The sequence below is a fragment of the Poecilia reticulata genome, chromosome 4 (assembly GCF_904066995.2).
Source record: "Poecilia reticulata chromosome 4, P_reticulata-male-v2, whole genome shotgun sequence".
Taxonomy (NCBI): Eukaryota; Metazoa; Chordata; class Actinopteri; order Cyprinodontiformes; family Poeciliidae; genus Poecilia; species Poecilia reticulata.
Window position 1 is genome coordinate 23,832,886 of NC_088833.1, and position 20,211 is coordinate 23,853,096.

At 41.2% G+C, this 20,211-nt stretch overlaps 1 protein-coding gene across 1 annotated transcript in view; it reads right to left on the reverse strand.

Moving 5' to 3' along the window:
- Positions 1-2,662: 2,662 nt before the first annotated feature.
- The window catches only part of lrrc52 (leucine rich repeat containing 52), a 30,217-nt gene continuing 12,668 nt past the window's right edge, over positions 2,663-20,211 (reverse strand). Inside the window, exon 2 of the mRNA XM_008407313.3 lies at positions 2,663-9,969. Coding sequence (XP_008405535.2) covers positions 9,641-9,969 — 329 coding nt within the window. The 3' untranslated portion in view covers positions 2,663-9,640. The remainder of the gene's footprint in view (positions 9,970-20,211) is intronic.

Consider the following 20,211-nt stretch of genomic DNA (forward strand, 5'->3'; position numbering starts at 1 on the left):
CATATATCAAACAAAATAAAAGTTTTGTTTACCTGAAAGATAGCTCTGAGTTATCAAAATAATAAAAAAAGTAGGGGAAAAAAAATTATATTAAGGACTGTTCATTTTAATCTTGAACAAAAAACGACAAAAAAACAGTAAAAAGATAACCATGTCTTCTTATTTATTCACTAGTGACATTATTACGCTGCGGAGATGCTCCGTCTGCACCAATGATGATTTAATAAGCTCAGCATGATAAATGCTAAAATGGGATCTTAATGTAATACTTCTGCTTTAATTTTCAGAAAAATTGGACTTTCATCCCAGAGGGTTAGGATAAGGAAGAAATTAAGGCATGGGTCAAGAATTAAAACTGGATGGAGACTTTGTTGCAAAAGTGATAAAGTTTTGCTGCAGCTAAACACAATGAGTTCTGCATTACAACATTCCCAAATGAACAGTCCTTTCGTTGATATGAAACGAGTCACAGTTGTGTTTTTGTTAGTTTTTTTTGCTTTGTCTCACATGGATTCACACCTAAGTTTCTCCTTTGATAATCCAGAGCGAGGAGGAGAACAGGCGCAAGGGGAGGGACGCAGCAGTACGCATACAGTTTTATTGGACACAGTTCAAATGACTCAAAAAGGCAAAATTACCATCCAGAGCATGTTAGTTTTGTTGATTTGAAATGACTCAAACTGAATTTCGTTCATTTCAGTCATTTACATTTTGTCAAATGAACAAAATTCATATTCCTTTTGAGTCGTTTCAAGCTACTTTTTGTCATGACTTGAGTCATTTCATTTAAAATGAATCAAAAAGACAAAATTACCATCCTGAGGAAGTTATTGCATAATGAACATGTTGTGCACATTCTATGGATACAGACAACTCACTAGGCGTTTGCCAGCTGTATTTTGAACACAGTGTTACTTTATAGGTAATTCATGCTGAATGTTAAAAACACAGATGATCATTTATAGTCGTCTGAAGATCTTCTGGATTCATTTTGTGGGAATTTCAGTTCGTAGCAGAACTTTTAGATTCAACAAGAGGAGCAAAACCAATTGTGAAAATGGAGCCTAGTTTCCACGGTAACTAAATAAATGCATCAAAAGGGTGATGGGAGTACACCTGACAATGTTAACCAATTTACATCCACACAGAATGGCCCTTTATATTTGTGACCCATAGTTTCTAACCAGGAGGAGTTTTTAAGAGATATTCTTGTAAGTGGAGCGGCCAGCTGACTGGCAGTGTGCAGTAGCCAGAAGTTGTGAAATGGGGAACATTGTGGAGAAAAGAAAAAATCAAATCTCTCCAGTACTTTCTTTAGCGTTTCATAAAAGGACTATTAAAAAAAAAGCAGGCCAGAACAGAAACTCCTAGTAAACATTGAGGCCTTAATACATGGCTCAAGTCTGTTTCCGTGCAAAAGAAGCTAATACAAAAGCATGCCATACTTTTTGAGATTTTTATTTGTAAAACCATGTATCCTTTACCTTTCACTTTACAATTATGCACTGCTGTTGGTCTGTCGATGAGAATCCTGCTGAAATAATTCGGAGCAATGCGGAAAAGTTCAGAGGATATGAATACTTTTTGCAAGGCACTGGTTTACCCAAACACTTATTTCTACGTTACAGTCATTTCACAGTTGTAAGCCAGTCGTGGAGTTAACCAAACCTCTTTCGTCCCTCTAAAGCCCCCAGACACTCAGCTTCAGTGAAACCAGAATTATTCGGTAACTTCTTTATTGCTCATGATTCATCACGTACAAAACTAAAGGAAAATCTCAAAGAAATGACAGGGGGAAGAAAAAAAAACAACAACATATAACAGACTGTTTTTCAGCAGGTACAGAAGGTCAAATTCTGTGTCAGAAATCCCACACATAAGCACACACACGCACGCACGCACACACACACGCACGCACGCACAAACACACACACACACACACACGCACGCACGCGCGCGCACGCGCGCGCACGCACACACACACACACACACACACACACACACACACACGCACGCACGCACACACACACACACACCTACAGGGAGGACAGTAGGACTCTTAAAGGATGTATGAAATCTGCAGCTTTAGCAGCGAGCCATCACAGCACTCTGAGTTCTAAACAGCAGGTGAAATGATATCTTCTCCTGCACACGCACACACACACACACGCACACGCACACGCACATACACAGTATGTGTTAAGAGATTACGAGTGGAGGGGAGAGGTTTGAAAGCAGCCCCCGTCTCTCATTCATCACTTCCTTGGATCCAGGCAAAGATCAACACCCTCAGCAATGAGTGACTGACTGAGCAACAACTTTGTTTTTTCATTCCTCAGCATCAAAAGCTGTGCTCTTAATTCTCAAAATATTCATTTAAATAAGACAGTCAGCCATGTTTTTCTTTCTCTAAGTAGAAAAATGTTCATTTTTCAGTGAGCAGAGATGTTTTCAGAACGACTAGTAAAAGGTGTAACTGGTCTGCTGCGAATATCTGTCAATATTTGCTGATGTAACACGATAGGTCATTTTCAAAGACATTTTAAATTATTTTATGTTTTATTAACAGATGCACACAGTGGTGGAAGACTACAGTAAAAATATGGATTAAACACCCACTGTGTTTAACAGATTCACTGCTCTAGATTTTCAACAGGCTAACTTTTTAAATAACATAAACTTAATAACAGCAAATGGAGAAAATGGCTGTTTCCCATGTAAAAAGGTAACATAAAAACGCCTTGGGCTGCAGTGCTGAGAAACAGGTTAGGGAGGGGCGGTGGGAGTGAATGACTTTTGCTCCAAACTCATCTTATTCAGAGAACCGTGAGAGCTGCAGAACGATGGAGAGTTTTAGCGGTTTTGAAAGTGGAATGTTTTAAATGCAAGGCAAACCCTGAAACACAAAACCCACGCCTACTTTTTCCCCTGTGACGCCGTCGGAACCGGATTAAGCCTTTTTGGGTCTGCAGATACTTCCAGCAGCGTGTAACTTTAGGAGTAACTCAGATGGTGCTGGGCAGAGAAAACAGGATCAGACTTACAAACGACCCATTGTAAGAATATACAAGATCAATCTCTAACAATACGACGTAGTGACCTCTCCAGGACGTCCTCTGCCTCTCGCTCAATGACTGCTGGAAATAGATACCAGCCCTCCTGCTACCATGCAAAGACAAGCCGTTATAGAAGATGGATGGATGGATGGATGGATGGATGGATGGATGGATGGATGGATGGATGGATGGATGGATGGATGGATGGATGGATGGATGGATGGATGGATGGATGGATGGATGGATGGATGAAGGAGCACATTTAAATATTATTTTAAGTTGTCTAGGTGACCCAAAACAACAGCTGTCTGGCTGTTAGCCTTTCATGTTTTTTCTTCAGTTTTCTTCTAACTTGTTGTGAAATTACATCTTTTTTACTCAAAGTAAGATGAAAGTTAGGATTTTTTTCCCTTTTTTGCCCTGCAAACTGGTCCCAGTCATAAACTGGTTCTAGTCCTTCATTAGTCCTAACATTAAAATGCCTTCCTGCACCATGATCCTCCACAAAGTATTTACTGGGTGAGACGTTTATAATGACGTCCCATAACAACGGCGACACTGACCAACGTATTTCATGTGTATTGATGATTTTAACGATGACGCTGGACAAAATGTAACCTCTGTTACTGGTTTCACAATTGTTGACTTGATGATGAGTTTATGGTGTTTTTATATTTTCATGATGTAAAGCACTTTTTAACTGCCTTGTCGCTGTGCAAATAAACCTGATTGACTGATTGTAAAAGTAAACCAACCAGTAAAGAACTGCTTTGGAGGGAAAATGCCTGTTACCGAGAACCTCGCTTCAACTAGACCTTTTTAACCACGAGTTTCTCTATAAATCGCTTATCTACCACAGATGTTTCTCAGAGGATCGTTTCATACTTTTTTCATTTTCATACTTTCTACACGTCCACAAGAACAAACCCTCGTCTTTTAACGTCCGCAATATTTTTACTCTGTCCTCTGTTCGGTGCGGCGACATGTTAGCACCAGTTACAAATCGCTTCCACTGCCACACCGCCGCACTTTCTGACCTACAGCACGCAACAGCCGCTCTCCGTCCGCTGCACAGCCGTCGCCGGCATCAAACTGAAAATAGTTACGCTCTCCAGACAGGAAGTATTGTTGTCCTCTGATAAATACCGGCATGTTGCGGCTGAGAGGTCGTGCCCTTCTGCGCCAAATGATTGCGAGGTAATATAAGACGGACGGACGGCGCTTTAAGCCTCCCTTTGACAAAAACGATCTGATAACGACAGAGTAAAGATTTAGCCGGGGTAAATTATGAGTCCAGGTGTGTCTCAGTGTGTGTGCGTGTGTGTGTGTGTTAAAGCTGATGATGGCGTCAGATTGAAGATGGAGGGGAGGATAAGAGGATGAAGTGATGCATGGCAAGAGAGACCAAAACAGGAGTGTTAATGTTCTCGGGCCCGCGGCTCTGACTTTAGCTGTGCCCTTGAGATTCATTTTGCATGTGTTGGATGTGTGTGTGTGTGTGTGTGTGTGTGTGTGTGTGTGTGTGTGTATGTGTGTGACTGCTGGCCTGTGTGCGTGTGCGCATGTGTGTGTGTGTATAACAGACAGTGAGCTGATTCCTGTGCTTGACTTTGTGTCGGATAAGGTGTGTTACCCTGATGATTAGTTAACCCACCGTTGTAAATAAATCTGAAGCCACTCATGTGCATCAGCATCAAAAGATGCCGCCAGAAGCCATAAATACACACCTGCGTGTGTTCACAGATACTCGGTGACACACGCATCGAGCTCTCTTGAGATTTATCCTTTGAGCGTTTACGTTCTCAGCAAAGGACAATAATGTAGCCTATCAATCTCTCAAACGGCTCAGCGTGTCGTGCGGAAAGAATCCACACTTCTGACACTCTTCTCCCCGCCCATCTCCATCGGGAAGTTTGCCGTTTATCATCTCCGAACTCCTACCCGTGACGGACGGGCTGGAGGCGACGCGGAGTGGAAGAGAAGGGGCTTTTGATCGTCTTCCGTCCGTACATCAGTCACCCATGCTGCTTTGTGATCGCGCTGACCCAATTAAACAGGCCCAGTTGCGCGCGCGCCAACAAACACTCCACTTTCGGTGCTCCGCGGTGACCTTGAATGTTGTTGCTTACAAGTATTTTGCTACATTTTTTTTCTGTTTTTGCTTTTTCTTTGTCACACTTACGCATTCCAGATCCACAAGGACAAAAATTATGGCGGTCAAAAAAAACAAGCACATTCCTATGAGTTGGTGACCCATTCTTTGATCAATTAAGATAATGCTTACAAACAACACCCAGGCTTAATTATGGTCAAATCTGTAGAACCAATACATTCACTTATGTAGAACCTGTCTGACAACATGAAGTAGGCTGAGAGATGTCAAAAAGCAAAATATCATACCTTGATCTTGATGATGGTAACGTGGCGGACATTAATCTTACTGGGAAGGACATTAGAAAGCCGTTTTAAAGGGTCTTGAACAACGCAGAGCCAAAATGAGAACCAAACATAAAACAGTGGTGAATCTTCCCTGGCCTATCAAAATTACTTCAAGAGCACACAGACAACCCAGAGAGGTCACACAAGAAGCAAGCAGAACGGCCAGCATGCTGCAGGTCTCACTCAACTCAGATGATTCACCGGATGTCCGTACATCCACAAAAGTCTTAAATTGAAATTTATGTATCTAAAATTAAGGCCTTAAATGTCTTAAATTCAGTTTTAAGCAATACGTTTGCCTTTAATATGTTAGTCACAGGTCTTAAATTTTGTCGTAATTTTGTATGTTCTATGTTTTGACATCTTTCATTGCGTGTCACTCAAGACAGTTGATGCTGCCACAAGCTAGTTAGCAGCTAATTCACGGCTAACTAGCTTTTTTTGCATTTCTCGTGGGTAAGTGCAAATTTATCGCCCGTTGGCTGGATGAAGTTTGGACTCTTCTGTGGAGTTGAGGGTTTTAAATTTCATTCATAATGGTCTCAAAAAGTTCAAGACAGATGGTGAAACCTGCAAAAAACCCTGATTCAACAATAAGGAAGTAAAACTAAGCACAAATGCCAACTATGAACACCTTTGTTTCCAAAAAGAAAGTCACTTTCTTTAACAATAAAATGTGTCTGAAGCTTATGAGAAAAAAAAACTGAAAGAAAAACTAAAAGGAATTAAATTCGTTTTCTCAGCCTTGTATGTTCAGTGTAACATGAGGTTAACCAGGAGAGAAGACCAGTCACATCACATAAAGTCCTCATTAAGTGCTTGACTGATTAAATCCGTCTTATTACCATCTTCATGTGCAGCCACCATGAATCTGTCCCACTTCTATAACTCCAGCGTCTTAGATATGGTTGCTGCACTGTGGTGAATTTTTAGCTTCACAGCGAAACCTAAAGAAAAGCCAATACAAACGCTACCGGATTACTTTGTGCCCCCAAAAGAAGACTTTGTCTGCCTTTACAGGGGACAAAGCTTGAGCAGTAAATTGACACCAAACCAGAAAATATGTCCAGGAACGAGGAGCTGTGCATCAGTAATGGTTCTGGACTTGACCCCAGAGCCGAGCAGTAGGAAAACAAAGACAGGTTTGCTAGCTGTTGCTGTGCTAAGAACTGTCTGCAGCAAAATGTAGCAGGAGCACATTCTGAAACGTAAACATTAAAGCAGGGATGTAGTAGCAGATCTACTGATAATAGCAATGAAATGGACAATTTCAGCTTAGCAACAAGAATCTGTGTTTGAGACTTGCTTTTTTATGCTAACACTCATCAGAAGAAGAACTGAAGAGAAACACTGTAGAACCCTACATCTAAATGTAAAATATTTACTCGGGAGCAGTTTGGGTACTCACTAGAAAATAGAATATTTGACAGAGACAAGATACAAAAGGTTTTTAAGCAGTTCAGAAATATTTTTAATATTAATCTGCTTCACGTTTTTCTATCAGAGCTAACAGACTTTTAAAAAGTTGTGCCGACAAGTCTGGGCTGCATCTGATCGCCCATAGTTTAAAATCTTCAATATTTAGGGTTGGTTTAGAAGCAGATATGCAGAATAACGCAAATGTGGACTGGACAATCCTGGACTGGAATATTGTGTACTTATTACAGTCTCATATATTGTTATATGGATTTAAGTCAATAAGGAATCATCAAACTCAAAGTTATTCACAGAAACTTGGTTTTTTCTTTTTTTTTTTTTGTGGTGCACATCTTAAACATTTGAAAGGAAATTGCAGTTTGGGAACCTGGTGCAGTGCTACTTGACATGCTATTGGCTGCCGTTTGCAAAGCAGCCAATGGAGGGGGGCTGCATTTACTTTCCCTGTTGCTGATTGGCTGTACTCCAGAAAGCTGAAATAAGGAAGACTGCTGTAGATGTTAGCTTCTGTGGTAGTGCTAAAACGGTTTCCCCTGTACACATTAATGCATAATGAGATATATTTAGTGTTGAACTGTGAAAATAGCCAAGCGTTTCCAGAGGGGGTCTCAACTATTCCTGGAGCTGAACTATTTGCGGCTGCCTTTGGTCCCTGACAAGGGAACGCTGATATCTACTATATTAATGTAACTTTCAATTAGATTTATATGCACGGCCTATTTATTGAACATGTTCTTGGAGTGCTAATTTGGAGTTATAAGATTCCAGCATCTGAGTACAAATCGAATGCACCATATAAGCCTGCCACAAAACAGCCAAATGAAACCCTTGAAGCACCGGAGACACGGCTTCCTGCAGTGTTGCCAACTCTCACAATTCAGAGTTTTCTCCTGTTTCTGACTCTGCCTGACTCCGACATCTCCTTCCTTCCAATTAAGGAGATTTTATTACCATTCCTACTGACAGCTGAGATGTTGGCAGCTCTGACTTGAACAACTTGCACAATCTCTAGAGATGAGGTGAGGGACCAAAGTCTACAAATGTGGGATTGTTGGACATTTTAGACAAAATCTTTCATTGCAAAAGAAAATCTTGTGAGAAGAAACCAGCGTTCTGTTATTGTTAAATGAAAACGGTGTAGTGTTACTGCTGCTGCAACCAACGCTGTCCTGTTTACTCTAAACCATTCAGACTAACACTCAAAACTTGCCGGGGTGTTGCTCTTGCATCTGTCGTAATTCTGCTGCATTAGCAAGTCCCGCAGGAGCCAGATTAAGATTTTTATAATGTTCAGCTCAAACAAGGTGACATGTTCAAGTCACGAACAATTTGTGACGCCTTAAGCCTACATTTCTCAAAACTCGGCAACAAGCGGGAGCCTGTAATCACGCCTAGCTGTGAAGAGCACTGAAGCTTCACTCTACGAAGCTCAAGCACATTGGAAGATCAGCCCAAAGCGAAGTTTTTAAGTGGTGTCAAGCTGCTTTGTTAGAAACCGGCAAAGCTTTTTAGAGTCCAAGATGTTTTTACATTCAAAAAAATGTCACACAGTTAATTCTGCTAATATCCCTCGTGTGTGAAGACTGCATCAGTTGCTTGTTGTTGTTTTGTTGTTTTTTTTGCCTCTAACCAGCTGTCAGTCAAAAAGGCTACAGAACCAATTAAGCAGATAATCTCCAATAGTACTTGTAGCTAAAAAGAACAACAACAAAAAAAAACTGAACAAAGTGCCTGTTTGACATGAGAAATACCGACTCAAAACTCCATCGATTATCAAACTTAGAAACATTTCATGGGAATTAATAGGAATTTAGTTACAAAAAAGAATATATTCATGCCCGTATACGATGTGGTTTCCTTAAATGAACCCCCATTTCCAGTTCATCCTGGTGATTTCCCATGAAAGATTTACAGTTTGAAATATTTCGAAGATCCCCACGGAGACTTTCCAATGGCGCTTCGATCTCAGCAGCCTCAAGTAAAGAGCAGAATGCGTTGACTTTTGGACAGCAGGTCCAAAAGTCAACGCGTGTTGTTTGTGTTTCAGTGAGTTGTGAGTCACTTGTTTTACGTACAATCAGCCTACTGTGTTTTCTATCTATTTAATTATGTAACCACCAAAATGAGTTTTTGCTCTATGTGGACAGTTTTCGTCCTGACCACAGAAACGGCTAACATTGACTATTTCAAGTGAAGATACCGTTTAAACACTGATATACACAAGTTTCCCTGTTTCCACTGTGGCAGATTTAAGGCATCGGTCTTTTTTTTCTTCTTTTTTTGTGAACCTCCCCCCATTTTACCTTTATTTTGTGAATGAAGTGTACGTGTGTGCTTGAATGTGCCACTCACACAAGGTGTTGGTAAAGAGCACTTTACATCGTATGGAGGAACTTGTGGTTGTATGTGCAGGGTTATTGCTCTCAATAAACTCAGAGGTCAATCTGTTCTCATAGCTCAAAGGCATCCTTATTGCTGTCTCTGATTGTTTCTCTCTCTCTCACACACACACACACACACACACACACACGCACACACACGCTTAAACACACGCTTTTCGTTACGTTAAAGAGCATTTGCGATATCTAAATCTGCAACATGAAGAGACAAGCAGATCTCAGTTTCACGGCGGAGGTTCGTCCCTCCTCCGTTTTCTTGTCCGTCTTCCCTTCACGCAGCGTTTCCGGACGCCTCCCCGCAGCGGCCCGTCACACCTGCATGTTGGGTTTGCTCAGGTCCCCGTTCCCCTGGTTCCCTCCTCCGCCGCTCCCGTTCGTCGGCCCCCTCTCGTCCTCATCCTCGCTGTCCAGCTCCTCGCTCTTCCGCTTGCTGTAGCGCTCGTACAGCACCATGAGCACGCCCATCACCCAGGCCGACACAGTGCCGGCCGAGAAGATGACGAAGCCGATGGCGATGAAGAAGAGGTAGTCCCAGTAGCCCAGGCCCTGGTGGCAGTCCGCCCGCAGCTGCATGCCGACCTCCGCCAACCGCTGGCCCGCCAGCTCCGGAGGGTTGTAGCAAATCGTCTGGCCTTCATCTGGAAGTGGAGGTGAGATGGGGGGAATTAATTAGGAGGGACATCGCATGAAAGGACGTCAGGGCTGAGGATAATGAGTGCATACGGTGGAGGATGAAGGGCAGAGTGTCAGAAAAGGGGGAAACAAAAAGGACAACAACAAAAAAAAAGTAATTGCTTTGGAGGAAACGCCGGGCGACCATCAATAACGTCCACACAGACGCAGCCTTCGACAAGGCGTCGATAACCTTCGTGATAAAGGATCCCAAAAGACGCTAACATTTTTCCTCTGAGTAATAATAATAAGAAAGAAAAAAAAAAAGTCTTTGGCGTGCAGGACGCCGAGACATTACTATGCCGCACACACCGACGCATGCATTCAAGGAAAGGTGACACCAGCCCTCCCTCACTCGTCCGACAATAAACACCAACAAATGACTCCGCCGCTGCGGAGAGACAAGGAGACAAATGTTTTCTCTGACAAGACATTCTGCCCTCGTAATGAGGAATATGATAATCGGCCTGACTGACGGCTGACCACACAAAAGACGCAGAATTGTTGGCACGAACAAAACACTGCGCATGGTGAAGAGTTCATTTGGAGGTGGAGGGGATGGCGCTGGGCGCGTAAAGGTTACAGCAGCCAGACAAACAGGCTTATGAGATTAAAAGAGTTTCTGAAGAGCTTATCAGGAGAAACCGATCAGCATGCCGGAGTCAATACGTCTTTACGCCGACGACGCCGTTCTGCTGTTGTAAAGACTTTGCTCATCATTTACTACTGAAATAAATCAAATGGGGAACATTTTTTTGTTTGAACTGATTGAAGTACAAATATTTGGGTAGCAGGATATGCAAAATTGCACTTTAGCCCCTTAACTTTTGTGACAGCATCCTCACTGACTTGCATGCAAAGCATTTCGAGGGCGACAGGTAAACGTTTAGCTCTTTGCTTTCTAAACTGAGACAGAAACTGGATTCTTTTTATAACTCAAGTTTCCCACTTTTCACAAGCAGAAGAATTATAGCAGCATTGATGGTCTTTGCTCTGGATGATGGCGATGCCTTTCACAGCTGAGCTGCCCACTCCATCCAAGAAACTGTGTGTCATTCTGCTTCAAGATTCATCACTAAAAATCGCCATGCAACACATAATTGCATGTTACATAAAAGCAGATCTCTCGTTTTTGGGTGTTATTTTTGTCTGTAAAAAGAGATTACAGCTACTTTCCCTAAGGCACCTTCACATCCACAGACCGACATTTTTGTCCGTTCTCCTTTGCAAGCTGTTTTATTCTCAGTCAGATTGGATGGTGAGTATCTGGACTCTCAAAACAATTAGATTTAGGACAGGACACTCAAACCTACCAGTATGTTTTGCTCAAACACAAACCTCTTTTTTTTTTAAGGTTTGTATTTGGACACATTTACAAAACGTTACTATAAAAAGCTGCAATTAAATTCCCTTAGTAGGTTCTTGTTTGACTCTGCAAACAAGCAAAAACGACAACGTCGCCTCGTGAACTTGTAACCAGTCTGAGAGATTTCTCAGTCAACAGTTAAAAGTCGAAGGTCAAGACGAGGTCAGGAGGACGGAGAACCTTTTCTGGGTCAGCCGTTCCTGGAGCTGGAAATCACAAACCTTTCTAATTTGACTGCGGAAGACGTTCAGGGTCTCTGCAGTGGGAGTTCACCGCTGTGCGCTGCAGACAAATACGACTTTCATGGGTGAGTCATAGAAGGAAAACCTTTCTGCATCCGTAACACAATTCGGCATCAGAAGCTAAAAAAAATGTAACTTAACAAAGACCGTGGAAAGGAGAGGGGGAAAAACCCTCCAGCCAAACGGAAGCATTTTGAAAAATTCTCCACAAAAAACATATTGCACCAAACACCAACTCAAATTCTCCTCCCAGCTGCAAAACATGTGCTTAAAAGCTGTGAGATCTCGCACGGCGGTGCCATCAAAGGTTCATGTCGATCAACAACACTCAGCCTTTTAAAGGGCATGCAGAGTTTTTTTTATCTTTAAGACACTGATAGATTATTTCAGCATGGATTCCTATGTATGTCCACTAAAATAACAGGAAACTGAGCAGTTCAGTTTGTGATGTTAAACTGAGTACCGTTAATGCTTAGTTTCGTCTTTTTGAAATGTGGTCTTATTTGGAGCTTTTTCTCCTCCTGCCCTCCACAGATTGTTCCTCGACTGAGGTCTACTGCTGCTGCACGACAGGCAAGCTAAAAAGGCATTTACTAAAAGTAACGAAATGAAATAATGACGCGTGCGTTACGGAGCTATTCACAGGTGAGTTATCCCACCGCAACTCTGTCTATGGTTTCTATTACGTCTATGCTGAAGAAAGAAAAACCACAAAAAAGAGTGATAAATCTGGGAATAAATCTAAAGAGGCAAAAATTCACACTATAGGAAGGCGAAGATAATTTGCATTAGAAATGGGCGGCTCGATCCAAAGCATAAATAAAATCGATATTAAGTTGGTATCACTATAGGATCTATGCTTTAGTTTCAGATTCCCTCTTGAATTTTCTTTTTTTTTTTTCTTTAGGTATTGTAGTTTCTCAACTCCACCTAAAAAAATAGATTTTGCTTTTATTTGTTCTCAAATGATAAAGAAGGACACAAATAGTTTGTTTTTCAAAAGTTCAGTTTTTCTGTTTTCTCTGCTTATGGTTTTAATGTGTTATTTAAGTATTTTTGCAGACACGTGTAAACTTTCTCCATATTCCAAATTCATTTTAAAAGGAAAAAAACAAACAAAAACACATAAACGATCAGGAGTTTGATAAGACATAGAACAAAAATGCACAGTTTTAGTATCGGTATCAGTGACGGTGGTAATGTATTCACTTGGTATCGGATCGACACCAAAACGATATTTTGCACACTTCTGCTTTGAGTTTGAGTTTTTATTCTTGACATTTTCAAACAGAAGAAAACAACAACAAAAAAATAGACATTGAATCATAGGTAAAATATTCCCCACTGTACTTTAAATTTAAACTAACAATTTAAAAAAAAAGGGTTTGTCCTGAGCTTGAAAAGCTGCCAAGTTTTTGCCGATTAGAGTGACTTCTGCACGCGTCTAGTAAAGGAAAGAAAGCAGGAAACGCAGTTTTCAATCAGTCCATCTTCACTGCTACTTCCCCTGCTCCTCCTTGCCTCTTTAATTGCCTTGTGCGCTCCAGAAAGGGCAGATTTTTCTCTCCTTCCTCCAGCTCAGAACAATGAGAGAGATGACGGAGAAGAGATAGAGGGACGAACAGCGGCAGCACTTTTAAAGATGAAAGTCCAGGAGGAGTGGGGACCGAGATAATAACAGAGAATCCCGTCAGACGGAGAGAAAAAAAAAAAAAAGCTAACTTGTGCACAGATTTAAAATATTTACATCCACATGCTTTTAAATCAAAGCGCCAAATGATGAGTCTGATTTTAGAAGGAGAGGGAAGTTTTGTTTTTTTTGTTGCTTTTTTCTTTTGGCAGCAGTCTGAATGGATTTCCTTATTATCTTAATTAAGCTGCAGTTATCTACCAATAAAAGTCCCGACGACAAGGAAGGGAGCGGCAGCAAAGAGCAGCAGGATAGGATCTGTACTTGTCAATCAACCCGGCCTGGTAGCTTTTTGTTTTTCTTTAGCAGCAGCTGCAGGAAACAGACAAAACAATTAAACCCATCCACACTTTACAAATCTCTATCTGTGTTATTCAGATACAGCCCCTCAGATAACCCGAGACTAGACAAGATCCATCTGATGGTGATGATGATGATGGTGATGATGATGATGATGATGATGATGATGATGATGATGATGATTAGATCGGTGCTACGTAGGATGTGAGGATTAAATGTAACAAATTAGCCAGCTCGGTGGTCCGATAAGCCCACCGGGTAGAAATTTCCACAACACACCTGCACAGCTTTGATAAGGCCTTTTTTTGATCGATACGGACGCAGCAATCGCCCGAGGATTTGTCTCGCCAAACGTCTCCTGCTAATGCTTTTATGTCATGTGTGCGCCGGACCTCTGCTCCTTAACACAGCGGCTGAGACGTGTTTGTGTTTATCTGACAATTGTCCCCAGTGCAGGTTTTAAATAAAATATATATGTACCAAGAGCATTCACAACACTTTAAGCTGCTGGGGAAGCTTTTAACTTTATTTTAAGGCATTTTGTGGGATTAGTGATGAGGCTTGTGTTAAGATTACAGTGAGGTTGGTCTGCAGTAAAAGTTCAGATGAGGATATTTGCTGACAGGCAACGGCAGTGTGCGACCTGACCGACGTGGTTATCTTCTTCCTCTTCACGTTTCACAACACCTCCTTTCGCTCAAAGGAGACTAAAACGCACCAAGCTGGTTTTTACTTTAGCTCGGTCTCTGAAGAAACTGAGGCAAACGCTTACCTTGAAAGTTCACAGAGCCTAACGCCAAACCGAGAAAGAATTTAAAACAGAGGACCGCTTTATCTGTTTTTAACTTGGAAACCGTCCTGCTCGAGAATAAGAGGTCATTTTTTCAGTTTTTTACTTCCTGTCATCGTTTATTAATCTAATTGATAAATGTTACGACTGGCTCAAGGTCATTACAAAACGGGAAACCATGCAGGGGCTAAAGTGCATTAAAAAAAAGGAATATTTATTTTTTTAAAAACAACAATGGGTTGTGGACATCAGTATCAGTGGTGTAATGCAAATGCTTGGATGTGCTGTATGAGTGCATATGGAAATGTTGAAGCGCAAAAACAAAGACAAACTCAAATGTGCAAAAGGAAGGGAGATGAGGCCGACAACTGAGCACCACAAGCGTCAAGAGCAGGCAGAGTGGACGCCGAAGGCGACCCAGAGGGTGGAGACGGCCAGGAAATGTTTGGTTCTGGTAGAACATTACCAAAATAGTCATTCAGGATGATCGCAATCACACCAGCCTTCGTGTCCCACAGACGTAAGTTGCTGTGGCATCATGTCTGGTCACTGAAGACTAGCAAAGAATGGTCGAGCAGCTGAAACAGGACACGTCCTTACTGTGTCAACACGTTCAAGGTACCTCAAGAGGAGAGAACCCACTTACAAACACAGACCTGACACACAAGTGACCTACCACAGGTTCACAGCCAAATCAAAATGGATTCACCCAGTTACCACTCGCTAAAGCAAATAAAATGATGCCTTTAAGGTCACTGTCAAGTGACATACGTCGCAGGTTGCCGGGGTAGTTGGCATTCAAAGGCCTTCATGTCTCCATACTTTCATTCCTGTGAGGCTCTCTGTGCTTCGGCTCATACGGCTGTCCGTCCACAAGCCTGAGTCACATGTAGTGACTGTTTGAGCCGTTTAGCCGATTCTTTCAGTTTCAATACCCTGTCAGGCTTTCTTCCAAGGTAGGTGTGAGGATTGTGCGTTAACACTTAAACAGCATAATTTTTTGTAGCTGGATATGGAAACCCTGTATGTGCAGACACGAACGTATTAACAGACATCTCCCTCCGGATATTTGGGTCTGTTTTTTTTGTTTTTTTTTCCTCCTCTGATCTCTCTTTCAAACATAACATTTTCAGCATTTGTTCAACATTTGTCGATTTATGTCTCTGCAGCCTCCTCTCTTAAACAAAACAAAACAAAAATTTTATGATGCCATGTTATAACCCACAGATCAGACGGTTGAAACCTGAAAACAGCAGAAAGTAACAGAAAGTTTTACTGAATGATAAATACAAAGTAAGCAAAAGGAAGTAAGCAGACTAAACCCAATAGAACAAAGAATGGAACATTGGAATAAATTAAGAAGCTAACCACAAAGGAATGAGCTTATATTGACAATAATGAGTACAGAAACTTGAGTATCGCAACACATAAAACAACTTTTGTGACTTCCTGGTTCTGTTCAGCTGATAAAACGCATTTAGCTACATGTGCTGTGCCGAGTTATTGACGTCAGACATTGCATTCTTCTTGAAAGTAAATACAAAAGAAAATGGTCTCCCAGGGTAATTTTGGAAACAAAAGGACAACCTCAGTCTTTAAAGCCCATCATTGTAAGCTTTCAGTGATTCCAAACATGTCAGATAAAATGACAATTATCCCAAACAGCGAATAAAGCAGAAAAATGAAATAAAAAATAAAGCTGGATTCCAGCAGTTCTGGCTCGCTCGCTTAAGAAATCCAGCAGAGGAACAAAAAACGTCAACCTGCACATATACGTACACTGTGTCTCTACTTAACATTCATGGCTACGTTTTAGAGAAAATTCATGACTGATTGCTATAATCAGAGATAAGAGAAAATAATGTGCGTATTACCGGAGAACACAGGAAAAGGTGGCAGTCAGGATGATTCACCCTCCGCTTCGGCATTTTTCACCGTCTGTTTCTTTGTCGCACGTCCCATCACTCAGACCACTCAGACGTTATTCTGGCACAATGCCCTTGACATTTTCAGTTTGCCTCTGTTTTTCCACAGTGCTCACTTTTTCTGCTGAGTCTTGTCTTCAGTAATTCATGCTCATATGCACTTTTTCATATGCACCCCAACCAACTACCAAAAGTCCCACGAGTCTTCTCTGAAAAATCCTTTGTTTAGGATACAGGAAATCACACGGTCAAAGTTGTAAAAATGCCATTCTCAGAAATGCGTCATTATCGTATGGATCTCTGTTCAACTGAGCAGAAAACATTTAGTTTTTAGACAGATATTTCGATCTAGAAGCAGAACTTTGTGAAATATTAAATGTGCTGAATATAAAAATTTTGATTTGTCCTTTTTTTGTTCTATATGTTCGTCTTTTCGGGCTGAAACAGATGAGCTCGAAATCTGTGTGTCACGCAGAGTTTTCTGGCTGATCCTTTGGATTTTGAGTGCAGTCACCATGTCGGACCGGTCTGCATGGTCAGTGAACGCACCACGGCAAAGAGGTAAATAAACAACAGCAAAATAAGCAATCCTCTGACAGGAATATTACTGAATGCAGTCAGGTAGACATTGCTTCTAACAATATTGGCACACCTTAAAGTTAATAATTACTTACATTTTTTTTTCATTATCTCAATCTGAAACACATGATCTAAATTTTTCACATTGCCAGATTATCAGTAAATAAAGATTGAGAGACGAGAAACGGCCCAGAGGAGCTTTAAACTCACACGTGAGCAACGTCGCCTCGTTTCTTAAAAATCTGTGAAGGATCCTCGGCCGGTCTGTTATTCTTTTAAAATAAATTATGAAAATATTTCTTTGAATGAGGGATTTACTTCCTCTTTCCCCACAAACTACTGCAAACAGACCATCTAAAATCACCTACAATTAATAACAATACGAGCTGTGGATTTTACATTGATATGGTTGAATTATAATGTTGCAAAAAAAATAAAAGCAGTTTGAAGTCGTTGGCACTCTCACCCTACAACAGTACATAATAAAATCTGTGGTACAATAACACTTCGCGATGTCTTTTTGTGAGTACTGTGGACTAAAACGACTGATTTTAGGGCACCTTTTACAAAAAGTTGCGACCAAAGTTGACTCTTTTTTTTAAGCTACATTAAATTGCCATAACATGGTCTTAAGAAAAAGTTGAAATTGCTGCACTTAATCTTCCATTTAAAGTCTTCAAAAGGATAAAGCAGAGGAATCGTTGCAGTCGTACGTTAATATTTCTGATATTTGCTGGAGTCTCACTTCCTGTATAAAGGTATCAGTCAGAATGAGCAGCAGAAAATGCCTCAATGGAAAATTTCTGCTGCGTTTCTAGAGGTTTCTTAAATCTTATCTGCTTCCTTTGAAACATTAAAAAAATGTTTCTAGCTAACTGAGCTTTCACTCAGGTATGATGCATTTTCTGTTTAGAGGTTGTTTTTTGTATTAACTCACTGCATAAATGCTGTTATTATCAACAAGATGTTTAATTCAGTCATAAATCGGTAAACAACTGTTTTGAGTTTGCGTCTCAAAAATTTATCATAACCACAAATCAAAAATTGATGGATCTGTTTCAATGGAATCATTGTATTTCTATTTTTCTAAACTGTTCGCTTTGTCGGGACGGCAACTCTTCCACGTGTTTGTTGCTGAATTTCACCACCGTCTTGCAGCTCATTAGGACATCTTTTAGGTCTCTGCATATGCAGCACTTCGTAATGCTGTAAAAAGACACAGACACCCCAGGAGCAAACTACCAGATGTTTTCAGGTTAGGGAGAAAAATACAGCAGACAGAGATTTAAAGATGTACAAGAGCATCCCCCCCCCACCCCACCCCCCCTCCTTGTTGCTGCAGAGTAGCAGGAACTTGCAGTCTAATTCCTCTTAGGAAAGTAACTGCTGCCTCCAAAAAAGAAAAAAAATCTGCAGCTTCTGCATGCTTACTGCACTGCAGTTTCCACACATCCTCAGCTTAACCTGCATCCTGGAAAACCCTGCAGCATGCGCCCGGGTCGGGAAGCGTCGTGAGATGTGGGTGGAGAAAACTTTAACATTTGCAAGCAAATTAATAAATCTGCGCAAGCATGGAGAAAACTGTCGCGTTATTATCGAGGAGGACAGGAAGCAGGCTGCAGTTGAGGTTTTGTTTTTGTGACGAAGACCCTCGCTGTCCCGACGTCGGCATGCAACAAGGACTGTGGCCAAGCCGGGCGGAAAGTGTGGCGAAGCCTGCCGCTGAGAGTGCACAAAGCCCTGCGGCTCAGTGACACCATCAGTGCCAGGGGCTATTAGGATAAAAATAGTTCTGCAGGAATTAAACAGCAGCGATAAGAGGAAAATACACAGAAAGCATCTTACTGAGCTACAGACGCAGCAAGATACTGACAGCGCAAGCAACCGCTAACGGAGAGAATAAACAGAGCTTTAAAGTAACTGGTGCATACAAGGTAAACACAAGCAGAGTCTATGTGTTTATATGTCTGTAAGTATTCTTCAAATACAAAATTAACTTTTTGTATTTTAAATGTACTTTTTGTATTTTTGTACATAATGTATTAAGTACTTAATACTTAATACAGTATTAAGTATTTTTGCAGACTCAGTCTCATTTCATAGCACAATCAATGACAATGTTAACTTCAGTTGTTATAAAAAGTGTTGTGCATATATCAAATATGACTTAAAAGAAATCTGACATCATAATTAAGCACCTTGAAATCGGGCTTCCTTCTCTTTAAGAAACTCCTGCTCTTACTATTAATAATAGTACTATTATTAAAAACAATAGCAATAATACTCTATTATAATTTAATGTTATTGCTGTTAATCATATTATAATTATTAAAAACGATAGCAATAATAACAATATTAATAACCATGTTATTATAATTTTATTTAATTTCATACCGTTCAGAAACGGTATGAAATGGGGAAAAATAATATAATTAATAATAGCAGTCTCTTTTTCATCAACAACTTCCCCAGCCGGGGAAGTTTCTTCTTTGAGATTGGCCAAATTGTCCCCAAGGACAGATCTCTTTTGGGTATGGTCTTCCAAAGTCACTTTTGCTTGCGCAGAAGTTGAGTTTTTACACTCAGCAGTCTTTTTTGCATCACCAACTTCCCCAGCCGGGGAAGTTTCTTCTTTGAGATGGGTCAAATCGTTTGCTAAGCCAAATCTCTTTTGGGTACGGTCTTCCAATGCCGCTTTTGTTAGCACAGAAGTTGAGTTTTTACACTCAGTAGTCTATTTTCATCATCAACTTCCCCAGCCGGGGAAGTTTCTTCTTTGAGATTGGCCAAATCGTTCTTGAGGCCAGATCTCTCTTCATGGGTCAGGTCTTGTAAACTCCCACAATGGCCTGATGAGCCCATCAGGCCAGCAAACTTTCCCAGCCGGCAAAGTCTTTTTTTCATCACCAACTTCCCCAGCCGGGGAAGTTTCTTCTTTGAGATTGGCCAAATCGTTCTCGAGGTCAGATCTCTCTTCATGGGTCAGGTCTTGTAAACTCCCACAATGGCCTGATGAGCCCATCAGGCCAGCAAACTTTCCCAGCCGGCAAAGTCTTTTTTTCATCATCAACTTCCCCAGCCGGGGAAGTTTCTTCTTTGAGATTGGCCAAATCGTTCTTGAGGCCAGATCTCTCTTCATGGGTCAGGTCTTGTAAACTCCCACAATGGCCTGATGAGCCCATCAGGCCAGCAAACTTTCCCAGCCGGCAAAGTCTTTTTTTCATCACCAACTTCCCCAGCCGGGGAAGTTTCTTCTTTGAGATTGGCCAAATCGTTCTTGAGGCCAGATCTCTCTTCGTGGGTCGGGTCTTGTAAA